Here is a 26451-nt window from a genome sequence, read left to right as displayed (position 1 = left end):
CTGATTCCTGACAGTTTTCCAGTTCCAGTCCACATGTATCTTCACAACAAGGACTTCCCTTACTCTGGCCTCTGTGACTGGAAGTAATCTGTACTTTTAGTCAAGCTATCCTGAGTACAAAAGCTAGCAATCTTCTGTAAGAGCCTTATCAGATCCCGTTCATTATAAACACAGGATGCACTGTTGGCATACCCATAGTCCTTAAGAAAAAGCAGCTGCAGGTGACTCACAGTCTCCAAGTCTCTTCTTGGGAGACCTCTAGGGTAGAATGACACAGCAAGTGGGGACTGTGGACGCCCAAGGCCCACTGTTGTCTAGAAACACATCGAGAACCTCCCTTTCCCCCCTTTTTTATTGTAATCATCTTAGGCACGACATAAAAAAGGTTATCTAGAAAAAGTTGAATTTCACACCATAATTGTAAACTAATCATTCTATTTAATTAGTCACCACATAAAGGAACTTAAAGAAGAGGGTAATTTTTCCTTCATAAGAAGAACATTGTTTTGTGGTAGTGTTGTGGGCTCTGATGAGTAGAACCTATTTTGTAGGCAATATATGTCTGAAAAGTACCTTTGGCAAACCAAAACCTCATCCATCTCATAATATGACTGCACCCAAGACAAACAAGAATAAAAGTGAATACACATCTGCAAAATGTGTAGCAGTTGAGGATTAAACTCAAATAATTTGTACTTTGCCCTGACACCCACCCAGGCAGTGCCTGATGTGGAAAATGTCATTCAAGAACCATGGTTTATTAAAATTAGCACTTAGAAGTCTGTGGTCAATCCCATGGGTCACTTGAGGTTCCTAATTCTGCCTTGATTCATGCAATAAAATGCCCTCTGCATCTCAGTTCTGGAGACGCCTGTATTTACTTAGCTTCTAAACACAGTCTGAAGTGGCTTTCTTCCAAGTAGTTTAAAAAATACACCCACAAAATCATTTCTTGAAAAATGAAACACCCTGGAAAGCAAGGTAATGAAAGAAGGGTACTTACTGTTTCCCGTTGCATTTGCCATTTGATTAACCAGTTCTATGCTAAGTCCTTTAGAAATTTTGTTATAAAACTCATTCTTTGGGCAGCCATCCTCCCTAGATCTCTCTCATTCCTCAAGGTGCTCCCTGCTAAGCATGGACTCCACTTGATATAATGAGTTTGCACACATTTCCATCGGCGCCTGACGAGACCAGGAGTCTGCCCAGATTCCTGGTTAGCAGGGCAATGCTCCCTTTCCATCTCCACCCCTCACACACACAAGCATTCAAAATTAGTGGAACCAAGACAGAGAAACAGAAGGAGAACAAAACAATCTATAGGCACGGGAAGGTTGAACACCTCTTAAACATATGGGCAATGGGTCCTCGCAGAGTGACTCTCAGATAAAGGCACTGTGGGTACATTATCTCAAATGCAGGCTTGTTTTAGAGTAGAGAAGAGCTATTGAGGTCTGTTGCTTTACCCCCTAGAAAGGTGGAATGTAGATCAAAAAAGCATGTTCTCCAAACATTTCTAATCGTTTCCCATTCTCTTAAAGTTGTGTGTATTTCTCCTGTTTTCTTTTATTCTGCCTGTAGAAGACAAATTTCTAGACTACTAGGATTTTTAAGATAGAAATCCTCATTAATTCAGTGACCTGACTTTATAAAGAAACGCGGGCCCTTTGGATTAATTAGTAAATTAATTTATTCACTAAAAATCTTTTGGAGCGCATCGGTGACCTGACATGTCCCCTAGCTTCTGGAAATTGCCAGTAATTCTCTGCATTCCTTGGCTTAGAGATACATCACTCTAATCTCTGCCTCTGTCTTCACATTGTCTTTTTCCCTGTGTGTCTACATACGGCCTTCCCTTCTGTGTCTCCTCTTCTGTCTGTGTCTTCTTTTTTTATAGAGACAATTTCTTGGGATTTTGGGCCCACCCCAATGATTTCATCTCAAGATCCATAATTACACTGGCAAAGATCCTTTTTCTAATAAGGCTGTATTCACCGGTTCTAGGTACGCATATCTTTCCAAGGAAGTCAGGGGGAGGGGGATGTCACCATTTAGCCTACTCCAGACCATGTCCTGAATTTACCCTTGTTACGCCTAGATTTCAACCTCCATGCATTTGTCACTGTCCATTGGTAGGGCTACCTCACTGGGCACTGAGGAGTGATTCAAAGAAATGTCAATCACAGGAGTCTCCATCCTCCAGTATCTAAACTGTGGGAAAATTGGACGTAAAACTCTGTTGTAAAATTACAAATCTTCTCTTCCTGAGTTCCCTGTTTCTGCCAGTGGCTTAAAAATGTGGCATCCTCTCTGACTCTTTTCATTTCCTTTGCATACCTGATGGTTTCTGAAGAGAGAAGAGAAAAGTAGAAGGAGGATGGAGGGGAGAAAGCAAAATAGATGCTTTTCTTGCTGGAAACTTAGTCATTCAGATATCTATAACCAGATTTGAAAGCAGGTATAGTTCACACTGTAAGAGATTGACAGGGAAGGAGAGACCATTGCTCTTTCTCCCTTTGGTGGATTTTATCTTAGATGAGGAGAGAATGTGGAATAAGGTTATAGGTAGAAGACAAACTGAGATGGGCGAATGTCAGGACATAACTCTACTAAGGCAAGTGCGTGGATAAAAATACTTCTCAGGCTTTTGCCACTTAGAGCTTCTGCTACCACAGCATATACAATATTACAGACTGGAAGTCTGAAGGGAAAAATCTGACTTTTGTTAAGTAAAAACGAGTAACATTTATAAGTAATCAGTAGGTTATTTAGTCAGAGTTAATAACATTTATATGTAACAAATAGTTTATCGTATATGTTTCCTTTTTGCATAATTTATCCTAGTTTAGTATGGAGTTTGTTTAACACAAAAATCACATATAATTGTAGTAATCAAGTAGCCTCTTCAGATATACTACTGGTTGAACATGAGGATGGCCTCTGCCCCAGCCTGTGCTTTTCAAGGCACCACAACCTTCTTAAAATAAAAAAAAAAAGGGATCTACAATCATGCCAAGAGGAAGTTAGCTTATGGGTTACAAACAATGATTCTGAAATCAGATAGCTTAGGTTCCAATAATAGCACAACCATTTATTTGGACTGTGGCCTTTGGTAAGCTCCTTAACTTCTCAGTTTCCTCATCTGTAAAGTGGTTGTAATAAGACTACACCCTTACGGGATTCATGTGAAGATTAAAAGAGGTAAAATTATATAAAGCTTAAAACAGTGTCTGGAAAGTAAATAATACATTTTAGCTATTCTTTTATTAATGATAATCCTTATAAAAGCCAGGCAAAGTTGGTATTTATGATACCAGTTTCACAAATAAGGAAGCAGGTTCAGAAAGACTAAATGACTTGGCCAAGGTTAAATTAAAAGATGAAATTCAGACCCTGTTTTTCTCGCCTCAAATCCCATAAAAGTCACTATACCACACTTGTTCTCATTACACCTGTTTTACATAAGGTATCTAAAGGAATGAGACAACAACTAGCTTTCAATTGGGTGCATCATATGCTTGACAAGCAGAAGTTCAATCAATATGAGAGACTGACGGACTGATAGGCTGGTTGAATATAAACCTGTGATTCTCACCAGGGTGGTTCTCTTGCTGTTACCAGATTTATTCCTGACTGTGGTATTTGTTCATGCTGCCCTCCTTATCTGTATGGTCCTTCTTTCATCCCCTTGTCCTTCCTCCACTTGCTTATTCAAATTCTACACAACTATCAAGAGCCTCTGCAAGATGCTACCTCAATACTTCCCACAACTTAATGAGTGTTGCCAGATATGCGTACCATCTGCACTATTATTTATTTAGTACTTTCTTTCAATTGATGCACTTTTTATTCTTAAATTTGTTTGAAAAGTAAACCATCATAAATGAAAAACCAGTTTGACTTGGCATAAACAGAAGCTAGAAAGTCACTATGATGTAAGCAAAATAAAACAAAATTCTAGTTAGATTTTGTTGCTTGCCAAAGGCTCTGAGTTTGAGGCTTGCTTGTCCTTGTTTAAGAAAATAAATCAAATCCTTACCTGGAAGGGGAGATACCAGGATCATGAAGGTGGTTTTCCCCCGTCGAGGCTTATCCATAGCACTCTGGATGTGCTGTGCTGACCCCTGTGATTTTTCCAAACGTGGAAAACTCCACTGAATAATTTGTGATTGTTGGGGACTGCATTCTTCCCGCTGTGGGGTGAAAAAAAAATGATATAAGCACATGCTACGTATTAATGACATATTTGCATCAAATTGAAATTTTGAAACTTCGTCATTGAAACAAACAAAAAAGCTGAAAAGAAAATAACTTTCTCATTTAGTGTTTCAATCTTATTTAATGTCACTTTCCAGTACTGCCTCATAGAATCTCTCTTACAATGCTACGCATCTCATGCTTTGGAAAACACTAATTTATCTGATCACCTATCCTCATTAGTTCTCTTGTGAATGTCATCATTTATCTATGACATTTATTTGGGAACTTAATTACAATGTTTCTTACATGATATTTAATAAGTTTGTATCATTTCATGTGGGCTGATAAAGGAGGAATACTCAGGATAACAAGGTCTTAGTCACAAGACACAGATTAGCCAAACCAGAACTCATCTCATGTACAGTGGCTCAGTCAATACTTTGTTTGGAAGGGCGGCGTGGAAATAAGAAGGAAAATCTGAATTGGTCCTAGTAAATTATTTTTAAGCAAATCAGAAAAGAATTATGTATGGGAATGGCTGTATATATTTTTTCTCCTGGGCCTGTTAATGATAAATCATGTTCTGTGTGTTAATTATATACAGCTATATATAGCTGTAAATATAATGGCCTTCATAAGATAAGAATATTTAGCAAAGTTACTTGTTGTAGTATTGCTTATTATTTCTGTTTTAAAAGCTGATAGTTTAAGCAAAGTTTAGCTTTGGATTAAATTGTGGATTAAAGTTTAGCATTTCAACGTTCATTTGCATTTCATAAGACTTCAGTTTCATATTAGAGACAAACTCAACCAAGAAATTTTAAGTTGCCAGCCACCCTGATTAAGGATTTGGTTTTTACTGAACATCTAAGTTTGAGACTAGGTTACACACTTATTTGCTATTTGACTTCACCTACTTCCTTTTCTTAAAAACACATTTGCATTATGAAATTTATAAATAAAAAAAAACAAGAATAATACTTTAGCCATATTCCATAGCATTCCTCTCTATTAAGATTTTATATCCACAGAACTGAATCCAAATTTGAAAATAGTATGCCATATGAAAACACTTTATTATCTTCAGAATAATACATCCTTTATTTTAGGATAAAAAGCTATATATATTCCAGTATTGATTAAATATTTAAGATTTACAGAATTTTGTCCTCCGAATAATAACATATTCATTCATATATAAAATTCTGGACCTATTAAGATTCAGTAAAAGGATTTTGAATTTTTTTTAAATAAATTTATTTATTTTCTCTTTGGCCGCGTTTGGGTCTTTGTTGCTGCGTGCGGGCTTTTCTCTGTTTGCAGCGAGCAGGGTCTACTCTTCGTTGCTGGGAGTGGGCTTCTCTTGTTGCAGAGCACCGGCTCTAGGTGTGTGGGCTTCAGTAGTTGTGGCACACAGGCTCAGTAGTTGTGGCTCGCAGGCTCTAGAGAGCAGGCTCAGTGGTGCACCGGCTTAGTTACTCTGCAGCATGTGGGATCTTCCTGGACCAGGGTTTGAACCCATGTCCCCTGCATTGGCAGGCGGATTCTTAACCACTGCACCACCAGGGAAGCCCAGATTTTGAATTGTTATATGTTATTTTTTTAATATTCAGCTACATCTTTAAGGCATAGTTATTTTTCTTTTGTGTAATATGTCCCTCTAAAATCATTATGCATTTTTTAAAACATCTTTATTGGAGTATAATTGCTTTACAATGGCGAGTTAGTTTCTGCTGTATAACAAAGTGAATCAGCCATACGTATACATATATCCCCATATCCCCTCCCTCTTGCGTCTCCCTCCCAGCCTCCCTATCCCACCCCTCTAGGTGGTCACAAAGCACTGAACTGATCTCCCTGTGCTATGCAGCTGCTTCCCATTAGCTATCTATTTTACAACCAGTACTGTATATATGTCCATGCCACTCTCTCACTTGGTCCCAGCTTACCATTCCCCCTCCCTGTGTCCCCAAGTCCATTCTCTCATTATGCATTTTTGAAGGATGAAAAAAATGCAAAAAAGGATAGTCAGAAGGTTTTGTCTGATATGAGTTTAAAAATTTTTCATTCTCTGTAAAGTCTATCAGCAAGAAGGTTATGACCTGATATTAAAAGCAGGAGGAACAAAAGGTTTGGATTTCATTTGTATTCTAATCCTCTGGCAGCTGATAAATATTTTAACTGCAACTTTCAAGTACAACATTATGCCATGTTCAAAAGTATTTTAACTAGTTATCAAAAGTAGGAATTAATTACATAAGCTTTCCACTCAGAACAGTTTAGTGGAAGGAAAAGCTGTCTCTTTGAGTAAAAGAGAATGGACCTTAGAGCCAACAGATCTGAATTATAATCACGGTCCTCCCTTTGAGAAAGCAGTTTCACTGCTTTCAACAATATTTGCAGATCTGCAAAATGGAAATAATAACGTCTTTCTTGTAGACATCAGAAATTAATATATGGAACTGATCATAAGAGTTGCTTGAAAAATAGTAGCTATAATTATCCAAGCAGGAATATTAAGTAAGGCATTCATTTTCTCTTAAAAATTGAATTCAAAGAGGTAGAACTAGGTTTATTATTATTACTTTCTACTGTTATTCATTCATTCCTTATATTTTTACCAGAGACCTGGTAGTAGGCTCTGCAATTACGGCTCTGAGTAAAACAAGAAATCTTTTTCCTCCTGGAGTTACATTCTAACTAACAACAAGCATATTTTTAAAGAATCAATGTCCCTGGAGTGATAAAAGTACTGTTGAGCAGATGAGGCAGAGTGGTGGACTAGAGTGGAGGGAAATGAGGCTTGTGCCCCTGGGAGACAATTGTACCATGCTTTGATCTAAGATGGTGAGGGCGGAGGTGGGTTTGAGGATGCTAGTCAAGAGTTATGAATGCATAAAGAAGATGTGGTATATAGATACGATGGAATATTACTCAGCCATAAAAAAGAATGAAATAATGCCATTTGCAGCAACATGGATGGACCTAGAGATTATCATGCTAAGTGAAGTAAGTGAGACAGGGAAAGTGTAATATTATACTATTGCTTATATGTGGAATCTAAAACAAAAAGATACAGATGAACTTATTTACAGGAATAGACTCACAGACGTAGAGAACAAACTTATGGCTACCAAAGGGGAAGTGAGGGAGATAAATTAGGAGTTTGGGATTAACATATACATATTACTGTATGTAAAATAGACAACCAACAGGGACTTACTATATAGCACAGGGAATTATACTCTATATTTTGTAATAACATATAAGGGGAAAAAATCTGAAAAAGAATAAAAAGAATATATATATATATAAAATATATATATATATAAACTGAATTACTATCACTGTGCTGTACATCTGTGTGTTATAATATTAACACAACATTATAAATCAACTATACTTCAGTAAAAAAGAGTTCTGTTTCAGGCATGTTAAATTTGAGATGATGATGAGACAGTCAAGTGAAAATACACAGGAAGCAAGTGAATATTTTTAAACTATCATTATTGGGCTTCTATTTGTTTCAATTTTTTCCTATATTTTTTCATGTGGCAAATCTTGGTTCATGGTGCAAACACTCCAAGTTGTTGAAGTGATCTTTGATTATAATTCTCAGGTGATTTTATTTGTAGAAGCGCTTCTGAGCTATATTTCCTTTAGAGGAATTCCCTAAGTTTCAGAGGAATCTGTCTGAACCATTCTGAATCTTCCTCGGGTCAGGAGATGCACAATAGCTTAGTAGGAATACGACACATGGCAGTGCCACTCATGAAGTGCCTACCAAAGTTTTGTAGTTGTCCGGGTTATCTAGGCATATTCAAGATGTGGGGTTGTACTAGGTGCTCCAAAAGAGGATTCAGCAAAATACAGCTCACAGGCCAATCCAGACCCACACCTGTTTTTGTAAATAAAGTTTAATGGGAATACAGCCATACATATTCTTTGGGTATTATGTATAGCTGCATTCACACTACAATGGCAAAGCTGAATAGTCACTAGAGACTTATGACCCACAAAGCTTAAAATACTATTTGGCCCTTTAAGAAAAAGTTGGCTGACCCCTGCTCTGAAGTTTCTTCTAATCAGGAAGCCTCTTGATTTTATGATTTGATGAAAGTAAATCGGAAATGAGCTAAGGTCTATATCTATTTACCACCTGAAGTAATTGTGAGAGTACATTTGATATTCAACATTTAATTTTAGCAATTTTCTTTTCTTTCCTCTAAAGCTGAGATTCAGAGTTCAATCAAAGCCACAGAAACAACAGGTAAGTTAATTTTCTTTCTCTGAAAATATTCCCGGGTAAAATCCCAAGAAAGAGACAAAGTAGATCAATCAGTCTGAGGACAGAGTGAAATAGCACAAAGGAAAACATTACATGGCAACTAAAATATTTAGGAAATCTTGTGTTAAAAAAATGCAGTCCCGGAGAATATACAATGATGTGCCTCAGTGCTCTGGGGCTGGGATGAGTGGAACCAGTTCTGGTAAATGCATAAAGCCTGTGGAATTTTCCTCTGCTCAGAACCTACTGTTCCTGGTCTGTTTCTGTGGTCAGCTTGCCCTCTCTCAGAAGTATAGAGTGTGTGTTTGCTGTCTTCTCTACTTTCTAACAAAGCCTGGTCCTGGCATCCGAAGAGATGATGTTATAAACCACAGTTAACAGCCTAAAATGTTATCACTTAAAGAAGTGCTCATGCTTTGCCATCCTTAGTTTTAAACTGAATAAATTCTGGATGATGGAGCAACAGAAATTGAAAAAGATTATTGGGCAGAGGAAAATGATGATGTTGAATCTTCCTATTGTTTTGAAATTATAATTGTTTGGGGGATTTTTACCTTCCTACATCCTACCTGGTACTTATATACATGACAAATCTCTTAGGTTCTCAATAATAACCACCTTTGGTATATATAAAATGAGAAATACATGAAGTAAACTTGTAAGATCATGTAACTTTTTAAAAAATTGGAAAAATAAAGGCTTGAAAATTATGAGCGACTCTGATAACATTTTCACAGCAAATGTCCTAAATAATCATCATAGTTTACCTTCAAAGAATTAGAAATGAAAATTATTATGCTTTTAACTTTTCATCATTTATCTTCTACATAATACATCAAACGAATAAAGAAGTTATTTTTATATTGTTAACTCTATTTCACCTTATCGCCATATTTTTTTATTCTTATTTCCATCTACATAGTCTAGAAATGCAACAGAAAAAACATTGGGAAAAGCAAAGCAAAACAAAGCATAAATATAGTACATCCAGGCAAAGAGGGTAGCTTTACATCGGCTGATGCTTTGCACTGTTCTGGAGAAGTCCTGTCCGCCCGCTTCATGGATTGGTTATCAAGGAGAAGTTACAGATGAAAGACAATTGGGAAGCTGACAAAGTGTCAGCTCATTTTAAGGGGAGACTGAAGCATCTTTTATTTTGTTTAAAATAATGGTATCAACACAATGCCAACTTTAGCTATAATTGATTTTTAAATGTAATAAAAAGCCCATTTAGACTTTAATTTTGAATTATAGAAACTAATGCTCCTAAAACAATTAATAGACAAACCACTGATTTGAATAGCAGACTAGAAGGAAATGAGGCTGATTCTATCAGCTGTAGAAAAGTCAGTCTCAAACTTCAGATGTATGTTTGGGCTGAAGACTAAATCCAGATACACTCAAAAAATTCACAAATATTCACCCAAATGATCAAGGAGAGGCATCTTCCTTAAAATAATTAGCATTTCTCTTTTAGGTAAAGTTGAGGTAGACTTCTTGACCACAGAATTATTAGTACTGCTTCCTTCCATAAATATGAGTTAAATATACATTTAATGTTTGACTAGAACATACTGAGTTCTCATGTTTGATACTTTCTTTCAGATTATGCATCTGACTTTAATTTTCTTGAAAAATTATGTTTTTACCACTCTCTTCAAAAACTATTTTTAAGGATCTAGAAATTGTTGATTGTTTTATGTAGGATCTTTTTTTGGAATTCAGGATAAGTAAGGCAACTATATATAAAATGTGAATTATAAGCAACTATACATAGATATGACATTCAATTTTACATAATAAAGATTAAAGAAAGATAGTCATAGTTAGATGGAAATGATCAGTCAAAGTCAGAAGACATGTCCATTCATTCCACTCAACAGAGCAAAGGTAGTATGAATGGACAACTGAGTTTAACAATGCTAAGCATGAGGAATTCATGCCCAATATCTAAAGCATGTGGGAAAGTCAAACTTCACCTGACCACTGTAACATACCTGGTGAGACTCCAAATTTTGTATAATCCCCTGTCAAATATACAGAATGGTATATTCAACCAATCACCACTAACTGAGGCATTCAATAAATATTTGTTCTGTTCCATCACACATAGCACTAGCTAAGAGTTTGAGTGTTACATGGAGCCTGCCATTAAGGGTTACTAGTCAATATAATAAATAACTATAATCACTCCGGCAGTCATGTAGGTATAAAGTGATGTGTCATAGATGAGCCTCAGATAACCTTATGCTAAGATCAGAGAAGGAAGAGAGTTTTTTCCCTTTAGCTGTTGTTGTGGTATACATTGGGTGGGAAAAAGCAGTCTAAGAAAGATGAGGAAGGGGTTCATGAAAAAAGCGACCTTCTAGCTGCCAGATTTTTCTACCTACTCATTTTTTTAGCTCTGAATTCAGAGCGAATGAGGAGATAGAAAGACCCACTAAAAAGTGATGAAAAACTGTTTATTCCCCAGAGAAAGATGCAGCCATCATGCGGCCATTACAACAATTTAAAGCAATGATAGAATTCACTTTTCTTTAGCCTTATCATTTTCTCACAGACAGGCAGAGCTAATAATTTGTCCTTGAAAATGAACCTCTTGATTTCTTTGATAAGAGACCTCAGCTCCAGAGGAAAATGGAACAATATGCCTCAGAGTATTGGGAAAGGAATAAATCATCTGCCCTTAACTTTCTGAAAATATAACTATATTTGTCAGGGTTTTCCAGAGAAACAGAACAAAAAGAATATATATATATATATATATATATATATATATATATATATATATGTATGTATTTGTATATATGCATGGAAATCTCTAAAGAGGTTGATTATGAAGAATTGGCTCATGCATTACAGAGTCTGAGAAGTCCTAAGATCTCAGTTGGCAAACTAGAGGCCTGGAAAGGTAGGAGAATGGATGGTATAGTTCTAGTCCGTCCAAAGGGCTGAGGGCCAGGAGAGCAAATGGTGTAAGTTCCAGTCTGAAAGCTGGCAAGCTCAAGACCCAAGAAGAGTCGATATCTCAGTTCAAAGGCAAAGGAAACACTGATATCCCAGCTCAAGGCAATCCGGCAGAAAGAGTTCTTCTTACTCCATGGAGCCTTTCTGTTCTATACAGACCTTCAACTGATTGGATCAGAGCCACCCTAATGGAGGGTAATCTATTTCACTCAGTCTACTGATCTGAATGTTAATCTCATCCAAAAACACATTCACAGGCACACCCAGAATAATGCTTGACCAAATATCTGAGAACCCCATGGCCAAGTCTAGTTGACACATAAAACTACTCACCACAACAACATTCTCATAGTCACCAGCACAGCTTGTGAAAGTTCTCATTGTACCCATCTTCTTGACTTTCTCAACTGTGTTTCAGGACCTCAGTTGTATTGTAGACATTAATTTTGATGGAAAATCAGAAGCCAGTACAGGCAAAAGTCCCATCAAAACTGACTACTGGCCTTTGGAAAGGAGGATGCTCTGTCTTGGTTCATTCATTATGCTTGACATCTTATGTAATGCCTGGGATTGGTTACTCATCTCTCAGAATTCATATAATGTGAAGCATGAATTATTTTTATACAGAGGATTACTTACCTGAATGTTTGAACTTTGAATGACAGAATCTTTGTTCAGGTAGAACTTTGTTCGGGTAGAACTATTGACAGATACTATTGTTCAGGTAGAACGCACTCAAACTAGAAATATACCCATAGCGAAGTGATATCCAGAGTTGTTTTTGTTAACTTGGAAATTTTATGCTGTTTGAAAATTAGTTGAGAATAAAATATCTCAGTTATGGAATGAAAAATATACCAATATTTATGTGATAGGGTCTGGCATAAACTTCCACTTAGGAAATTGTATGAATCTATAAATCTAGGTATGGCTATGTGGGTTCTTCTCTAGTTCAGGGATCTGATAACGCTCTAAGAAGTGCTCGGCCCTGTTCTTGTGGCTCTCTAGTCTACACTGAAAGGTCATAAAAACTCACAGTCTCAACTGATTAGCTAGCCAACACTCACTTTAAGAACCAACACATTTCAATGATATTGCTAAGGGTGTGAGCTCTTCCAATGAGCTCTACAATGTGTTTTATTTAATACACTAGGAATAATTCTGTCTGCTTGTATGTATATGCAGAGTCTGGTTTGGCCTATTGAAGGAAGGAGGTGTTTAGTTTACCTTGGTAGGAAGAATACCTTCTCAATTGGAGCCGAAATTGAAATAGATAACATTTCATGTAACAAAAATAAGAGGCATGCCCTTATAACTCATTCCGACTGAGGAGCAGAAGCTTAGGCAGCACAGAATTGTGGTTGACAGAACAGAGTCTAGAGTTTGCATTCAAACCCCAGCTCTGTGTGACTTTGAGCAAATTATTTACACTCTCTGGGCTTCAGTTTCCACTTTATGAAATGAAAATATTATGAATACAATAGTGAGTGTAAAACTCTTAGAACAATGCCTGGCATGCAGTGTCCCATAACTTGAAAATAAAGTCCTTTTTAACATTTTCATGTCCGTGTTTTGGATTGCTTACGCTCACATTCTCAGAAAGCATATGGCACAGGAAGAGTTACACGTTGAAAAGCTTCTCAGTGTTTTCAGGTCGTACTATCCAAATGGTGAATTTCAGGTAAGATGATGTATATATTTTGGGAGAGAGATGAGAACATTCTAAAACTTTCAGAATGCTGAGAAAAAAATTTCATTGGTCTCATTGATAATGATACCATTAACAAGTAAGATGAACTCAACTCACTTGAAACCTGTTCGTTGCACGGCATAATGGAAAGGAAACAGATAGGGTTTTGAGTCATACTTGGCTTATGTCTTAGCCCTTCTGCTTATTGCCAGACATGTTACCTTATCTCTCTGAGCCACAGTATCTCTCATCTTTAAAGCACATAATAAAAATGTTTAAGAATAAGGTGAGTTAGCACATATGGAAGTAATTAACAGTGCCCCATTCAGTCTTTGTGCATTGTATATAATTTTCTGGAAATTAATAACTATTTATATTAAGTCACAAAAGAAAAATATGCCCTCCTTCTTCAACGTATATTTCTACAGAGTTACCTAAAGTAAACAAATCTCTAGTCACAGTTATTACTGGGTTAGAGGATGCTATTACTTCTGGTTAGTTATGCTGATGGCCCAAAGCAAAGTGAAAGAACTTCGAGATAAAAATTGTTTTTGCATAGCTTGAAGTGTACAACTAGGTCAGAAAGTTCAGGTCTGATGAGAGCAGAAATTAATTTTTATCATGTGAAGGCAGAAAAGTTTCCTTTTGTCATTTTGCTCATTAAGTAGATGAGGGGATCCTGTTAAAAGTGAAAATGCAGACTAGCTATGACAAAATCTGAATTGAAAGGAACCCTGACAAGAATCTAAATCTTAAAGCTAGAAGAGACCTCAGGGATCATACCAGCATATTCCCCTCCCAAAACAGAGAATGGGACCAACCATACTCATAGCATTTACTGACTGGGCCGCTGATGTGCCACTTACGTATATAATAGACCATTTTCCACTCTGATAATGAAAGCCTAGAGTAAACCATGCTCCCTTTCCCTGAGTGTCAGGATGCTCAGAACCAATTCTTATGGCCAACGCCAGCAACCATATTGATGCTTGGTATTAACTCTTAGAAGGAGCTTATTTGTTTCTTCCGGTTTCCTTTGTTCTGATTTCTCATTTTTATTTTATTCATCTTATGGCCTATATCATTGCTTAAGCACCTCTAATTCTTTCTGTTGAGAATTAATTTATAAGTAAAATTCAATTAACAATAACATGGTATCTCTTATTTTAATCCTTGACGTACTGTTTGTTTTTTTCACATCAATCAACTTTGTGCTGTTCACCTTCCCTGTGGGAGCTCCTTAAATGAAATAACTCTCTCATGTACTCTGTTGTATTTCCTTCAGCATCTACTGTTGGACCCAGAGTAGGTGTCTATTTTTTTCTATTACTTCAGAATGAATGAAAAAAAATAATGAAAATGATTTTAAATAAGTACCCGTCCTAATATTAAGGCAAAAAAGGAAAACACATGAATTCACTTCCTCCTCAACAATAGTCGCATCTGCTGCCAAAAAATTTGTTTGTCCATTCAGCAAAACTTATGGTCGCTACTTGTACACACTGCTCTAGCGCTTGGGAAATATCAGTAAGCAAAATAAAGATTCTTGCCCTCGAGGATCTTATATTCTAGTATAAGTATAGACAAACTATAATCAATACACGTATTAATTAACCAAATTATAAAGCAAGGTGGGAGGTGATAAGTGCTATGAGAAAGAGAAGATGTAGAACAGTGTAGAAGGGAGGGATTATGGGTGCCAGAGAGGTGGGGACCATTTTCAGTATTGAAAAAGTGGTCAAGAAAGTCATAAAAAGGTTTGAGAAAATACAAGAAGGAAGTGAGCCACCTAATACGTGGGGGAAGAGCATCTAAACAGAGCTACAACTTGAGGAGAGGACTGGTGTGTTAAATAAACAGGGCAGGGAGAAAGGCAGGGGATATACCAGGCAGATTACCTAAGATTTGGTGGGTTATTTCAAGGACTGTGATTTTTTCTGTAAGTGGAATGGAAAAACACTGAGGATTTTAAACAGAGGGGTGACATGATCTGACTCATGTTTTATAAGTATAACTCTGATTGCTGAGGAGAGACTGTCAAATGAAGCAAGATTATCTTTTGCAAATTTTCGAGGAGAGAAATGATGGTAGCTTGGACCAGTGTGGTCATAGGGTCATAGGGTGGCATGCAATCTCCAAATTCCAAATATATTTTGGAGGTGGAGCCTATAGACATTCTTGACGATTGCATTTGGAATAGTATAGAAAGAGATGAATCAAAAATAACTCTGAGGCTTTTGGCCTGAGCAACTGGAAGGAATATCTGCCATCAGCTAAGATAGAAAGGCTGCAGATAGAGCAGAAATTCAAGTTTGGACATGTTGAGTTTCAGATTTTTATTATTTGCCATGATTATGAGTCTGAAATTTAGGAAAGAGGTCTAGGCTGGAAGCATAAATTAGGAGATCATCTGCACTGATATTCTATTTAAACCTTGAAATTGACTGAAATCACCAATGAAATTAGTGTAGTTAGACATGAGGACAAAGGACTGCATTCTGGGGCCCTCCAAGACTGAGTCAGAAAGAAGAGACAAAACCAGCCAAGGAGACTGAGAAGAATAAGACATAAAGTAGGAGAAAAACCAGCAGTGTGTGCTCTGCTGGAGCCACATGGAGAAAATGTGTTAAGGAGGAGGGAATGAGTTATGTGACAAGTGCTGGAAAGTTCTTTTTAAAAGTGAGACATGAATCCATCAAATTGCAGTTAGAGACCAGTTCCAATTATTTATAAATAATGAGAAAAATGAATAAGCATTCCGTTCAATTGAATTTAGTCCCTCAAACACATATCAAATGCGTACATGTCAAAAAGAAGAATAGGAAACATGGTGAAATGAAAACAGAACACACAGTTTTATTTTCTTTCTCACACTAGAATATTTTATCCTCTACTGCCTCTCACACTTTTTCTCCTGTTAATATCTGTGTATGGTATGCCTTCCTTTAAGGAAGGTTTGAGAAGGCCATCAGGGACTCCTCCAGCTCAAGTCCCTCCTCAGGGAAACCCATGGTTCCCAGGAGCAGACCTGCTTTCATATACTTGCCAGGCTCAATCACTGGCTGGGAGCAGCCCGCAGGAGGTATGGCATCAGCACAAACACATCTCTGAATGATGGAATTCAGAGAGCAGGTGGGGAACCTCGGTCAATTACACTGTAGTTCGCCTTCCATGAGGTGCATTCTCATAACCACCAGAGGTACCCTTGGACATCAATAAGGTCTTCTGTCTTTAAAACTTCCAATGATTTACCTAGTAATTGGTTTACAGCAAGAGCCAAATGTGTTCCACTGTCAGATGGCAATAGGGTAAATTTGTTTTTTTTTAACTTTTTACTTTATATTGGAGTATAGCCAATTAACAATGTTGTGATAGTTTCAGGTGCACAGCAAAGGGACTCAGCCATACATATACATGTATCCATTCTCTCCCAAACTCCCCTCCCATCCAGGCTGCCACATAACATTGAGCAGAGTTCCCTGTGCCATACAGTAGGCCCTTGTTGGTTATCCATCTTAAATATAGCGGTGTGTACATGTCAATCCCAAACTCACTGACTATCCCTTTCCCCCATTTTCCCCCCGGTAACCATAAGTTCGTTCTCTAAGTCTGTGAGTCTGTTTCTGTTTTGTAAATAAGTTCATTTGTATCATTTCTTTTTAGATTCCGCATATAAGGGATATCACGATATTTCTCTTTCTCTGTCTGACTTACTTCACTCAGTATGAGAATCTCTAGGTCCCTCCATGTTGCTGTGAATGGCATTGTTTTCATTCTTTTTAATGGCTGAGTAATATTCTTGTGTGTGTGTGTGTGTGTGTGTGTGTGTGTGTGTGTATACCACATCTTCTTTATGTATTCCTCTATCGAGGGGGATTTAGGTTGCTTCCATGTCTTGGCTATTGTAAACAGTGCTGCAATGAACACTGGGGTGCATGTATCCTTTTGGACCATGTTTTTCTCCAGATATATGCCCAAGAGTGGGATTGCATGGTCACATAGTAGCTCTATTTTTAGTTTTTTAAGAAACCTCCATACTGTTCTCCATAGTGGCTGCACCAATTTACACTCCCACCATCAGTGTAGGAGGGTTCCCTTCTCTCCACACCCTCTCCAGCATTTATTGTTTGTGGATTTTTTGATGATAGTCATTCTAACTGGTGTGAAGTGATACCTCATTGTAGTTTTGATTTGCATTTCTCTAATAATTAGTGGTGTTGACCATCTTTTCATGTGCCTTTTGGCCATCTGTATGTCTTCTTTCGAGAACTGTCTGTTTAGGTCTGCCCACTTTTTGATTGGGTTGTTTGTTTTGAGGATATTAAGCCTCATGAGCTGTTTGTAAATTTTGGAGACTAATCCATCGGGTAAATTTGGGTACACATTATTACAATAGACTTGGTTCTTCAAGTCTCTTTATTACAACAGACTTTATTCTGAGGTCTCTGCCTCAAACAGCCTGCTCCAATTTCTGGCCTGAAGTTTGCAAACTAAATTTAAGTCATAACATACCATATCTGCAATTCAATAATCATTACAATCACCAAAAGTCAAGGTCTAAGAGCAAACTGATGTCATCTAAGAACACCATATACTCCAGTTTCTCCAGTTCCTGACTAGAGCAAGGAAGCTTCTGAAAACATGTAAGTGTCTGAAGAGTCATATAGCTTTACACTTAGAATACCTGAGAAAATTAGATAAATGGACTTTGGTGAAAGACTCAACTCTGTAGGTGCCTAATCACAATATAACAATAGGATATTATTATAAAATAATATATTAATATAATATAAATTAACATAATTTTATAGTAATTATATATATTATAAACATATCAGTATCAACACTTCTAAGCAATTTAAATTTATTCTTACTCATTTAATTTTCACAACACTATGATGTAGAAAAATTATAATCACCATTTGTAGATGTGGAAACTCAGACACAAAGAGTTTAAGTGCCTTGCCTAAGATTCCACAGCAAATAAGTGCTAGAGTCAGATTTGAGCCCGCGTACTCAGCCTTCAGAATCATGCTCTCAACCATCCACTGTACCTCTCCTGTACCTCCTCTGCCGATGCCGCTTTAGTAGAACGTGGCATAATACAGTCTCAGTGAAATCCACAGAAATCATAAGCTCTGAACATACCATGGCTCCATCTTAATTGCAGGAAGAATTACATTAAACTCACAATTTATGAATTCAGCCAAGACCTGTAATTTCATCAATATGATCATGCTAATGGACAGGGTTTCTCAAACTGTAAGTTAATTCCCATTAGCGGGTCATGACTACTATTTTTTAAAATGAAGTAAAACACCAGAAATCAGTCAGTGTAATAGAGGTGAAGTGTGTGTATGTGTGTGTGTGTGTGTGTGTGTGCTGGTTTCAGAAATGATTTATTAACTAAAGTTTGCGGTTAAAAGAAAAAAAAATAAGTCTTTGTTCAAGGAGCCAACAAATCCTCTTTTAAGAAGGGTTAATTCTATTGCCTCTCTGTGGATCACTAGCAATAATGGCACTGGACAGTCAACACGTTTTAACCTTTTAAGGAGGAAAGCTTGGAGTTTCATCTGAACCAGATAGATTATACTCAGAACTGTAGCCGCCACTTAGCCTGTCTATGAGAAGGTAATAAGGTAGAACGTGGAGTCTTGAAAATTAACCCTTGGGAAATCCCAGGGGAATTAATGCCATTGGTTATTTAATCAGCCATCTCATTCTCTACCAACACAACCAAAAGACCATTCATCCTCACTAGAACACTTCACACTGGAAAAAGCAACTAAGTACTGAGGTTTGAGCTAGTTCCCACTCTTGTATTTAAGATTCCTTTTTCTGCCTGCTCAGTGCACGAGCCTGACATTTTTCTTTGTTCTTACGGGCATATATCTAGCTTCCTCCCACAGATCTCTTGCCTGGCAAGAACAGAGTCTTAACATTATTCTCCCCCCACAAATGTCAAAAATGCATAAGCATGCAGCGCGTGCTGGGCTGTGGGTGACAAAGAGAGAAAGATACAAGGCAGTCATAGGCAATATCAATTTCTTTCATGCAATTATGCATGGGCTTCACACTCCTAAGGGGGCCATAATTGTAAGAGGTGCCTCTTAGTTTATCCAAGCAGTCAGCTACATCTTACTGCATACCCACTGTGGTGAGAGCTTCGTGTGGTGGATGGTGGGAATTACAGCCCTCACACTCCAGGAGCTTGCAATTCAGTGTAGAGACAAGGCAAACAGGTGTGATTAAAAGATATTACTTCATATTTCAAGAAAAAGAGAATTATTTTTCAAAAAATGTTCAAAATACAAATTACATTTTATTACAGATTCACAAGAATAAACGTTGTACACTTATAAAACATATACTTATCTATGTTTCCTTGAAATTTATTGAGATTTATGAGTTTTGAATAATAAATTCTTATTTATTATTTTTTTGTTTTAGTCCTTCTGACTAAAGATGGCAAATGTTGACTTATGCAAACAAATAATAATAATCAATTTAAAATTAACATTTGCCATGGTAAAAAGAGCATGGACAGTGGTCGAAATGCATCCAAGCAGCAGTTACTCTAGAAAAGGCCTACAACTGTAAACCACTGCTGAGATAAAAATGAAGGGATCTTCTATTATTTTTTTCCCCAGTTCTTCCAACCAAAGTCTCAATTGCAATCTTTCTCTTTGACCACTAAGAAACATTATAAAATCTGAAGTCCTGTGTATTTATGTCCATTTTAAGTATTTATAGTGAAAAGAATCACTATCAAAGTTGTAATATCTAGACTGTGATTAATGCTTCTGCATTGATTTGCATTCTTATGGGATGCAGAACTTCATGCAGTAGGTGATACAGTCTGTAGCCTAAGATGAGAAACTTGCTCACGTTTTTTTGGCCAGTTCTTGAAGGTATACTACTAACACCCAAGTTTTCTCATTCCAAATTTAATCATCTCTACAGGAGGAGATAGAATGAACTCATGATTTAATGTATAACTGTATGCATCCCATTATTCAACAATAAGCAGTTTTTTACAGATCATCAGAAATACAAATTGTTTGAATCTGCAAAGAAATCCAGTAAGAAGAGCAAATACTATCATCTGACGCTACATTTATCATTTTCCTACAGTTAACACTCTACAACCAGATGCGTCACCTACCAGAATCCCTACGTTATCCTCAATATCAGTAACAATTCTGGAAAACATCTCCCAGTCTCAAGGTATGACTTCTGTGTGTATGAGTGGAAGCTTGCTTCGCCTGACCCCTCCTCACTGAGAAAACCTCACCCATTTAAAAAACAGCTTATTGAGGTATAATTTATACACAACAAAACTACACATCCTCAAACAAGGGAGGGGACACAAGGAAACTTTTGGAGGTGATGACTCTGTCTAGTACCTTGATTGTGGGGATGGTTTCATGGGTATATGCATGTGTCCAAACTCATCAGATTGTATACATTAACTCCCTACCAATCTTGAGTCATGAAACAGAACTCTTTCAGAATGAGATAAAATGTTTTCACTCCAAGACTCATACCTATAAATCACAGAGGCTTACCTAAACGGGGAGTGGGGGAGGTGGGGGGAGGAGTGTGAGAATTGGCACACATTAACCAAAGGTGACTTTTTTTCTTTCTTAAAATAATAGGCACTGAGAACGCAAAAAATGCAAGCTCTTCTTCAGCCAGCCCCTCTTATTCCAGTGAGTAATACGTGCATCTTCATTCAAGGCAGTAGAACTGCAGAAAGTTTGAATGTTACCAATAAGGGAAGGGACTCAACTATAGACAGCCTTTTCTCAACTTTACTGAACCTGCAATCCCATTATAATCCTATATAATTGCTACCTGCTTTGAAAGTTTCCTCCCATTGAGTCTGGTTTTAATAAATACACTTTGGGGATTTTTTTTTTTCTTACCTTAGTGCTAAGCAGCTACCACCAGGCGTCAAGGTGAATTGATGGGACTAATCTCTGATAAGCCAAAGTGCATGGGCAGAGATTCCATAAAAATGAATTTTCACCTTTACAAAACTTTATCTTAATGTTAAAAATGGCCTTTTCAGAAAAGTTCCATTTTAGCAAAAACATATATATGTCAGCCACTGTTTATGCTAGGACTGAATAGAGAATATTCATTAATTTCCCTGAAAATTAAGAATAAGATGAATATATATGAAGCTGTGATAATAAAAGATTATCTTAGGTTTAGGTAAAGCCATTCCATTCAATAAGTCAGTACTGCATTTATTGAGCTGCTGATTCATGCCATCTTCGTTTTGGGAGGCACTAATGATCTCATGTAAGGTCTAATATGAACCCAGCAGAACTTACTTAAAACAAATATTTAACCATAACAGTGAAGTGTAACCCACCCTACAAATGAATCTCCTAGCTATTCTCAATCCCCCGGTAAATATAAGGAGTACATATGCCAGCAGATGAGAACACCTAACTAAACAGTAACTATAACATCTATATCTCTACTTATATCCCTATGACAGCTTTTTCCTTTCTTCACTCTTGTTTTAACCTGGGAAATGACTGTCAGAAAAGAAGGCAGATGCTAAAACAAACAAACAAACAGCAAAGACCTTCTTTTAATGAGAACAGCAAAAACTCACCCTAGTTTACTGTAGCAACACCACTCCCCCAAGCAGACATTCACAAATACACACATGCTTATCTTTCTTGGACCATATTGTTCCACCATGATATCCATCTATATCCACTTATGTTATTGTATGCCTTTTTAGTCCTAAGGTATTTTTACAGAAAGATATTAGTGATTTTTTTTTTTAAGAAGCCAGCTTTATGACTAGAGCATTTCCACTAGAATCAGTAGAGGATATATATTTCTTTTTCTTCCAGTTTTATTAAGATATAATTGACATACAGCACTGCATAAGTTTTAGGTGTACAGCATAATGATTTGACTTACATACATCATGAAACTTATCACAGTAAGTTAGTGAACATCCATCACCTCATATGGATACAAAATTAAAGAAATAGAAAAATGTTTTTTCTTGTGATGAGAACTCTGGGGACTTGCTCTCTTAACAACTTTCATATGTAACATACAACAGAGTTAATTCTATTTATCATGTTATACATTAAAACCCTAGTGCTTATTTATCTTATAATTGGAAGTTTGTGCCTTCTGAATGCCTTCATCCAAGCTATGTATTAGTAACTTCACTATAAACTAGTAAAGAATATAAAGTGTGAATATGGTTCTGACCATAGGGGACAGCTTCTTCCTGGCCAGTCTCCCACCTCCTCATTCCTTCAGTCACCAGGAAAGTGGGAACTGTCTTCCTTAGGTTTGGAGTTTTATTTCAGAAAGGCTACAAGACTGACATCAAGTGGATACATCAGAAATGACAACTAGGGCAAAACCCAGGAATCAGATAATTATCTTCTTTGCTTAAAAAAAAAATCTTCTTTTAAATAAAATGATGTTTAAAGAAGAAAGGAAGCATACATGCTTTTCCTCAGTTCATGAATGATTTGTTGTGAAATTCAATAGCCACTCTAACTGACAATGTCTCCAATACTTTTTAGGTATCATTTTGCCTGTGGTTATTGCTTTGATTGCAATAACACTTTCAGTCTTTGCTTTGGTGGGTTTGTATCGAATGTGCTGGAAGACAGACCCAGGTAGGTAACAGTGTTTTGTTTCATTTTGTTTCCCTAAAAGGAGAATAAACATGCTTAGTCTAAACTTGAACTTAAACTCTTAAGAGGAGAGAGGCATTATACACAGAAACGAACTGCTGTATTGCTTGATCACAGAGGTAGAGGGAAAGGGGCAGAGAAATCCACTGAATGCCGGTGAAGGTAAGGAGTAGAAATTAGCTACTGATGGCAAATAATATTGAATATGGACACATTTTTTTAAAATGAAAAAGCCCTGGTTTTGTGGGTGGTCAGGGGAATACGGTAGTAAAGAAGGCATAAAGTGACATGTGTTAACTATAGCGAAGATTTGTTCCATTTCCGTATAACAGAGAATAAAGGGAAGTATCGCTAAGAATTTCACTTTGGGACCCATAATTTCAAGAAGAGTGTTTTGTGACTTACTTCCCTCCTGGGAGGCACAGCTGCCTTCCTATGAAGGTGTCTTCCACAACTGTGTGTTCTGCTAATTGAATCAGTTCCTCAGGATTGGACACGATTGCAATTTTTAGAGGGATTCTAGCCCAACAATTCTTTATTATCCTCTTAATCTCTCCATTAGCTTTGGAAAGTCTTTCTTCTTTCATTGAAAATGACGCTGCCTTCTTTTACATCCTCACTCTTTTTCTTCTTTTTGCTGCTTCATCTTCTTCTCCCTGCCTCTTGAATATTTATGATTCCCATAATGGCATTACATTTTAAAGTCTTTTTTTAAATAAACTTTTAAACCTTAGGATAGATTTAGATTTACAGAAAAGTTGTGAAGATAGGTGGAGAGTTCCCATCTACCCTTATGATTAATATCTTACGTTAGTATGGTATATTTGTCACAATTAATTGACCCAAATTGATACATTATTAACTAAAGTCCCGATTTTATTGAGATTTCTTTTGGTCTTTATTCAGTCTTTTTTCTGTTCCAGGAACTTGAGGTCTCTTTTTATTTCATGCTTCCTCTGAATCCCCCTCCAGTTCCTGGGAACTCGCCTATGTTATCTTAAACTTCAATCTATCTTTCCATTTCAGACACCTTCCTGGTTGTATAATGTAATGCCATGTATTCTGCTTCATCCATGTTATTCCTTCTCTTGGAATGTTCAGCCCACTGCTTAACTTTTATAACACACCTAATCTCCATCTTATCCTTTAGAATCTAGCTTAAAAACAAACTTAGTCCATATTTTTTCGACACCCCATCTCTTTAAGCAGAGTGGAGTGTTCTATTACTTCTAATTCCACAGAATTTAATGATAGCATTCATCACACTATAATATAGTTACTTCTCTATAAGCCTGCTTCCTCTGAAAGTCAAACATCTTATTCTGTCTAGGCTGCTCTAACAAAAATGCCATAGATTGGGTGGCTTAAACAACAAACATCTATTTCTCGCAGCTCCCGAGGCTGACAAGTTCAACCAACACACCATCAGATTTGACGTCTGATGAGCGCACTCTTCCTGGTTTTCAGATCTGCCTGTGTCTTCTTGTGGCAGAGGGGACAAGAGAATTCTCTGGGATCTCTTTTATAAGGGCACTAAGCCATTCCTAAGGACTCTGCCCTCATGACCTAATCACTTTCCAAAGGCCCAGCATCCTAATACCATCACATTGGGCATTAAGATTTAACATATGAATTTTGAGGGGACACAAACATTCAGTCCATAACTTCAGGCAACCCCTCCAAGTCACAAACTATGTATGACTCACATGGCATTGTGCATAATAAATAGCAGAGAGAGCCTTATGATACGCTTGTTGAGTTAAATTTTGTAATTTTCAGTAAAATAGAACCTTTCCTTTCCTTACTTTAATTCTAAACAGTTCACTAACAGAACTCTACCTAAGTCTCATATACTGTTAAAAAGTAAAAATGAATCATTTTTATGAGCCACGCTCTTCTTTGTTTACCCCATGGACAATGTGCCCCCAGGACACTAATGAATGCTGTTCCTGAGGCCAATCGCTGACTGTGCAGGGCGCGGACAGTTTGGCGCCTGAGCAAGACAGTGCAAGGGAAAGTAATGATATGAAAACAGCAGTGTTCATTTTAGCTCTTGCTGTAAAATAAGAAGAAAACAAATCAACGTCTTTCCCTCTGGGAGTTAGTGAATAAACTTCTTAATAAAGTCTGAAATATGTTTCTTCACTCAGTTTCCAGAGGGGAAATAGCATTTTTATAAATCAGTTTAATTTCTCTAAGTTTCTAAACCACCAATCCTATCTTTTATGGGAACTCAACCAATCTAGTTGAAGCCAGTGGGTGTTGAGTATACAGGATAGGGGAAAAAACTGTGGGCTAAATCCATCAGTAAAAATACCCTGTAGTGAAAAACTGCTTTGCATAGGAAGATTTGCAAATAAGTTATTTGAAAAGTTGACGCTTTCTATTAAAGGGGACTTTATAGGTGAACTGGATTGTTGTTAAAACCCTACTGATGGTAGGGAAGATGAAGTTAGAGCTAGTTGGTGAATAGCATACCGTGCCATGAATTAAATTCTAGGGATTAAGATTCATGTTGGAGTAACTTAGCCAAGGTGACAGAAATAGCAGTAGCCAAAATTTTCGTGGAGATCAACGTCTTTATAAAACAATGATGGTCAAAGTCAAGAGAATGATATTCAAAAGGCATATCCTGATATGAGCTACCTTAGAGAGGAAAAGAAATCCAAGAGATGGGAGCCGAGCCATGGAATAAAATCACAGCAAAATCCGGAATAAAGCAAGGCCCTTAAGTGATTCCATTAAATATTTTGCCTAATAGGCCACAGATCAATGCAAGGTTTGACCAGCATGATCTGCTCCCAAGAGGCCATGCTCTTGTGCAGGATGAATCACTCTGCGTTCTCACGAGCCCGGCTTGCTTTCTACCGACCCTCGTGGAACAGCCCGGCAAAGCGGACAGAAGATTAGTTACAGTTAGTAGGCTCAGTGACGTTTTGTAGGGCACTTCTGAGAAGCTGAATCCGTGGGCTTCAGATGCAATTAGAAGCAATAGCAGCATCGTGGCTCACCACAAATACAGAGATTTAGGTCCCCAGAGAGAGCAACATATAAAGAAAAGCCAAAAATTCAATTCTTTGTTTTAAGAAGGTAATTCAATACTCTGAGAAGAATTTGTTTCCAGAGATACTGAAACCTTTTTTGGTGTCTGTGGGATGTACAATAATGGATAATAGTTCCACACAGTGATACGAAACTATAAGATTAAAATTAGTCCAGAGCTAAGTTCAGTGGAGTTGGCCTAGTTGAGACTATACCATGAATGGATTAGCTGTGACTGAGGAATGAGTAGTCACCACGTCTGAGGAAATGGTCAGTGGGGCGGGGAATGGGGCGAGAGACTGAAAAGTTAAAAACTGGCTTTAGAGACATCTTTAAGCAGAAAGTGGCAGGGGTCTCAGGTTTTTTGCAGCTAAGCTCCTCACAGCTCTAATAACAATTCCCTCCTCTCCTAGGCACACCTGAAAATGGAAATGACCAGTAAGTAATGCTACATCATTGTTTTCTTCTAGAAGCTCTGACCCTGTCATTTATATAGAGGAAAGTATTGATCCTCTACTCATACTTCTTCGGGTTTTTCAAGCATTTTGCAGAAGGCATAGTATATGGGGTTTGGC

At 37.2% G+C, this 26451-nt stretch overlaps 1 protein-coding gene and 1 non-coding gene across 3 annotated transcripts in view; both read left to right on the top strand.

Annotated features, from left to right (window-relative positions):
• EMCN (endomucin) overlaps positions 1–26451 on the top strand; it is an 89889-nt gene that overhangs the window by 48250 nt on the left and 15188 nt on the right. For both annotated transcript variants that reach the window (XM_060012041.1, XM_060012042.1), the window contains exons 5-9: positions 8432–8470; positions 20280–20372; positions 20804–20857; positions 22721–22816; positions 26290–26314. In XM_060012041.1, coding sequence (XP_059868024.1) covers positions 8432–8470; positions 20280–20372; positions 20804–20857; positions 22721–22816; positions 26290–26314 — 307 coding nt within the window. The remainder of the gene's footprint in view (positions 1–8431; positions 8471–20279; positions 20373–20803; positions 20858–22720; positions 22817–26289; positions 26315–26451) is intronic.
• On the top strand, positions 4032–4194 carry LOC132426399 (U1 spliceosomal RNA). The gene has a single exon (XR_009519692.1). It is a non-coding gene; the product is annotated as a U1 spliceosomal RNA (small nuclear RNA).

This window comes from Delphinus delphis, chromosome 5 (genome assembly GCF_949987515.2).
Source record: "Delphinus delphis chromosome 5, mDelDel1.2, whole genome shotgun sequence".
NCBI lineage: Eukaryota > Metazoa > Chordata > Mammalia > Artiodactyla > Delphinidae > Delphinus > Delphinus delphis.
The sequence above is the reverse complement of the archived record's forward strand: the minus strand, read 5'-3'. Positions and strand labels throughout refer to the sequence as shown.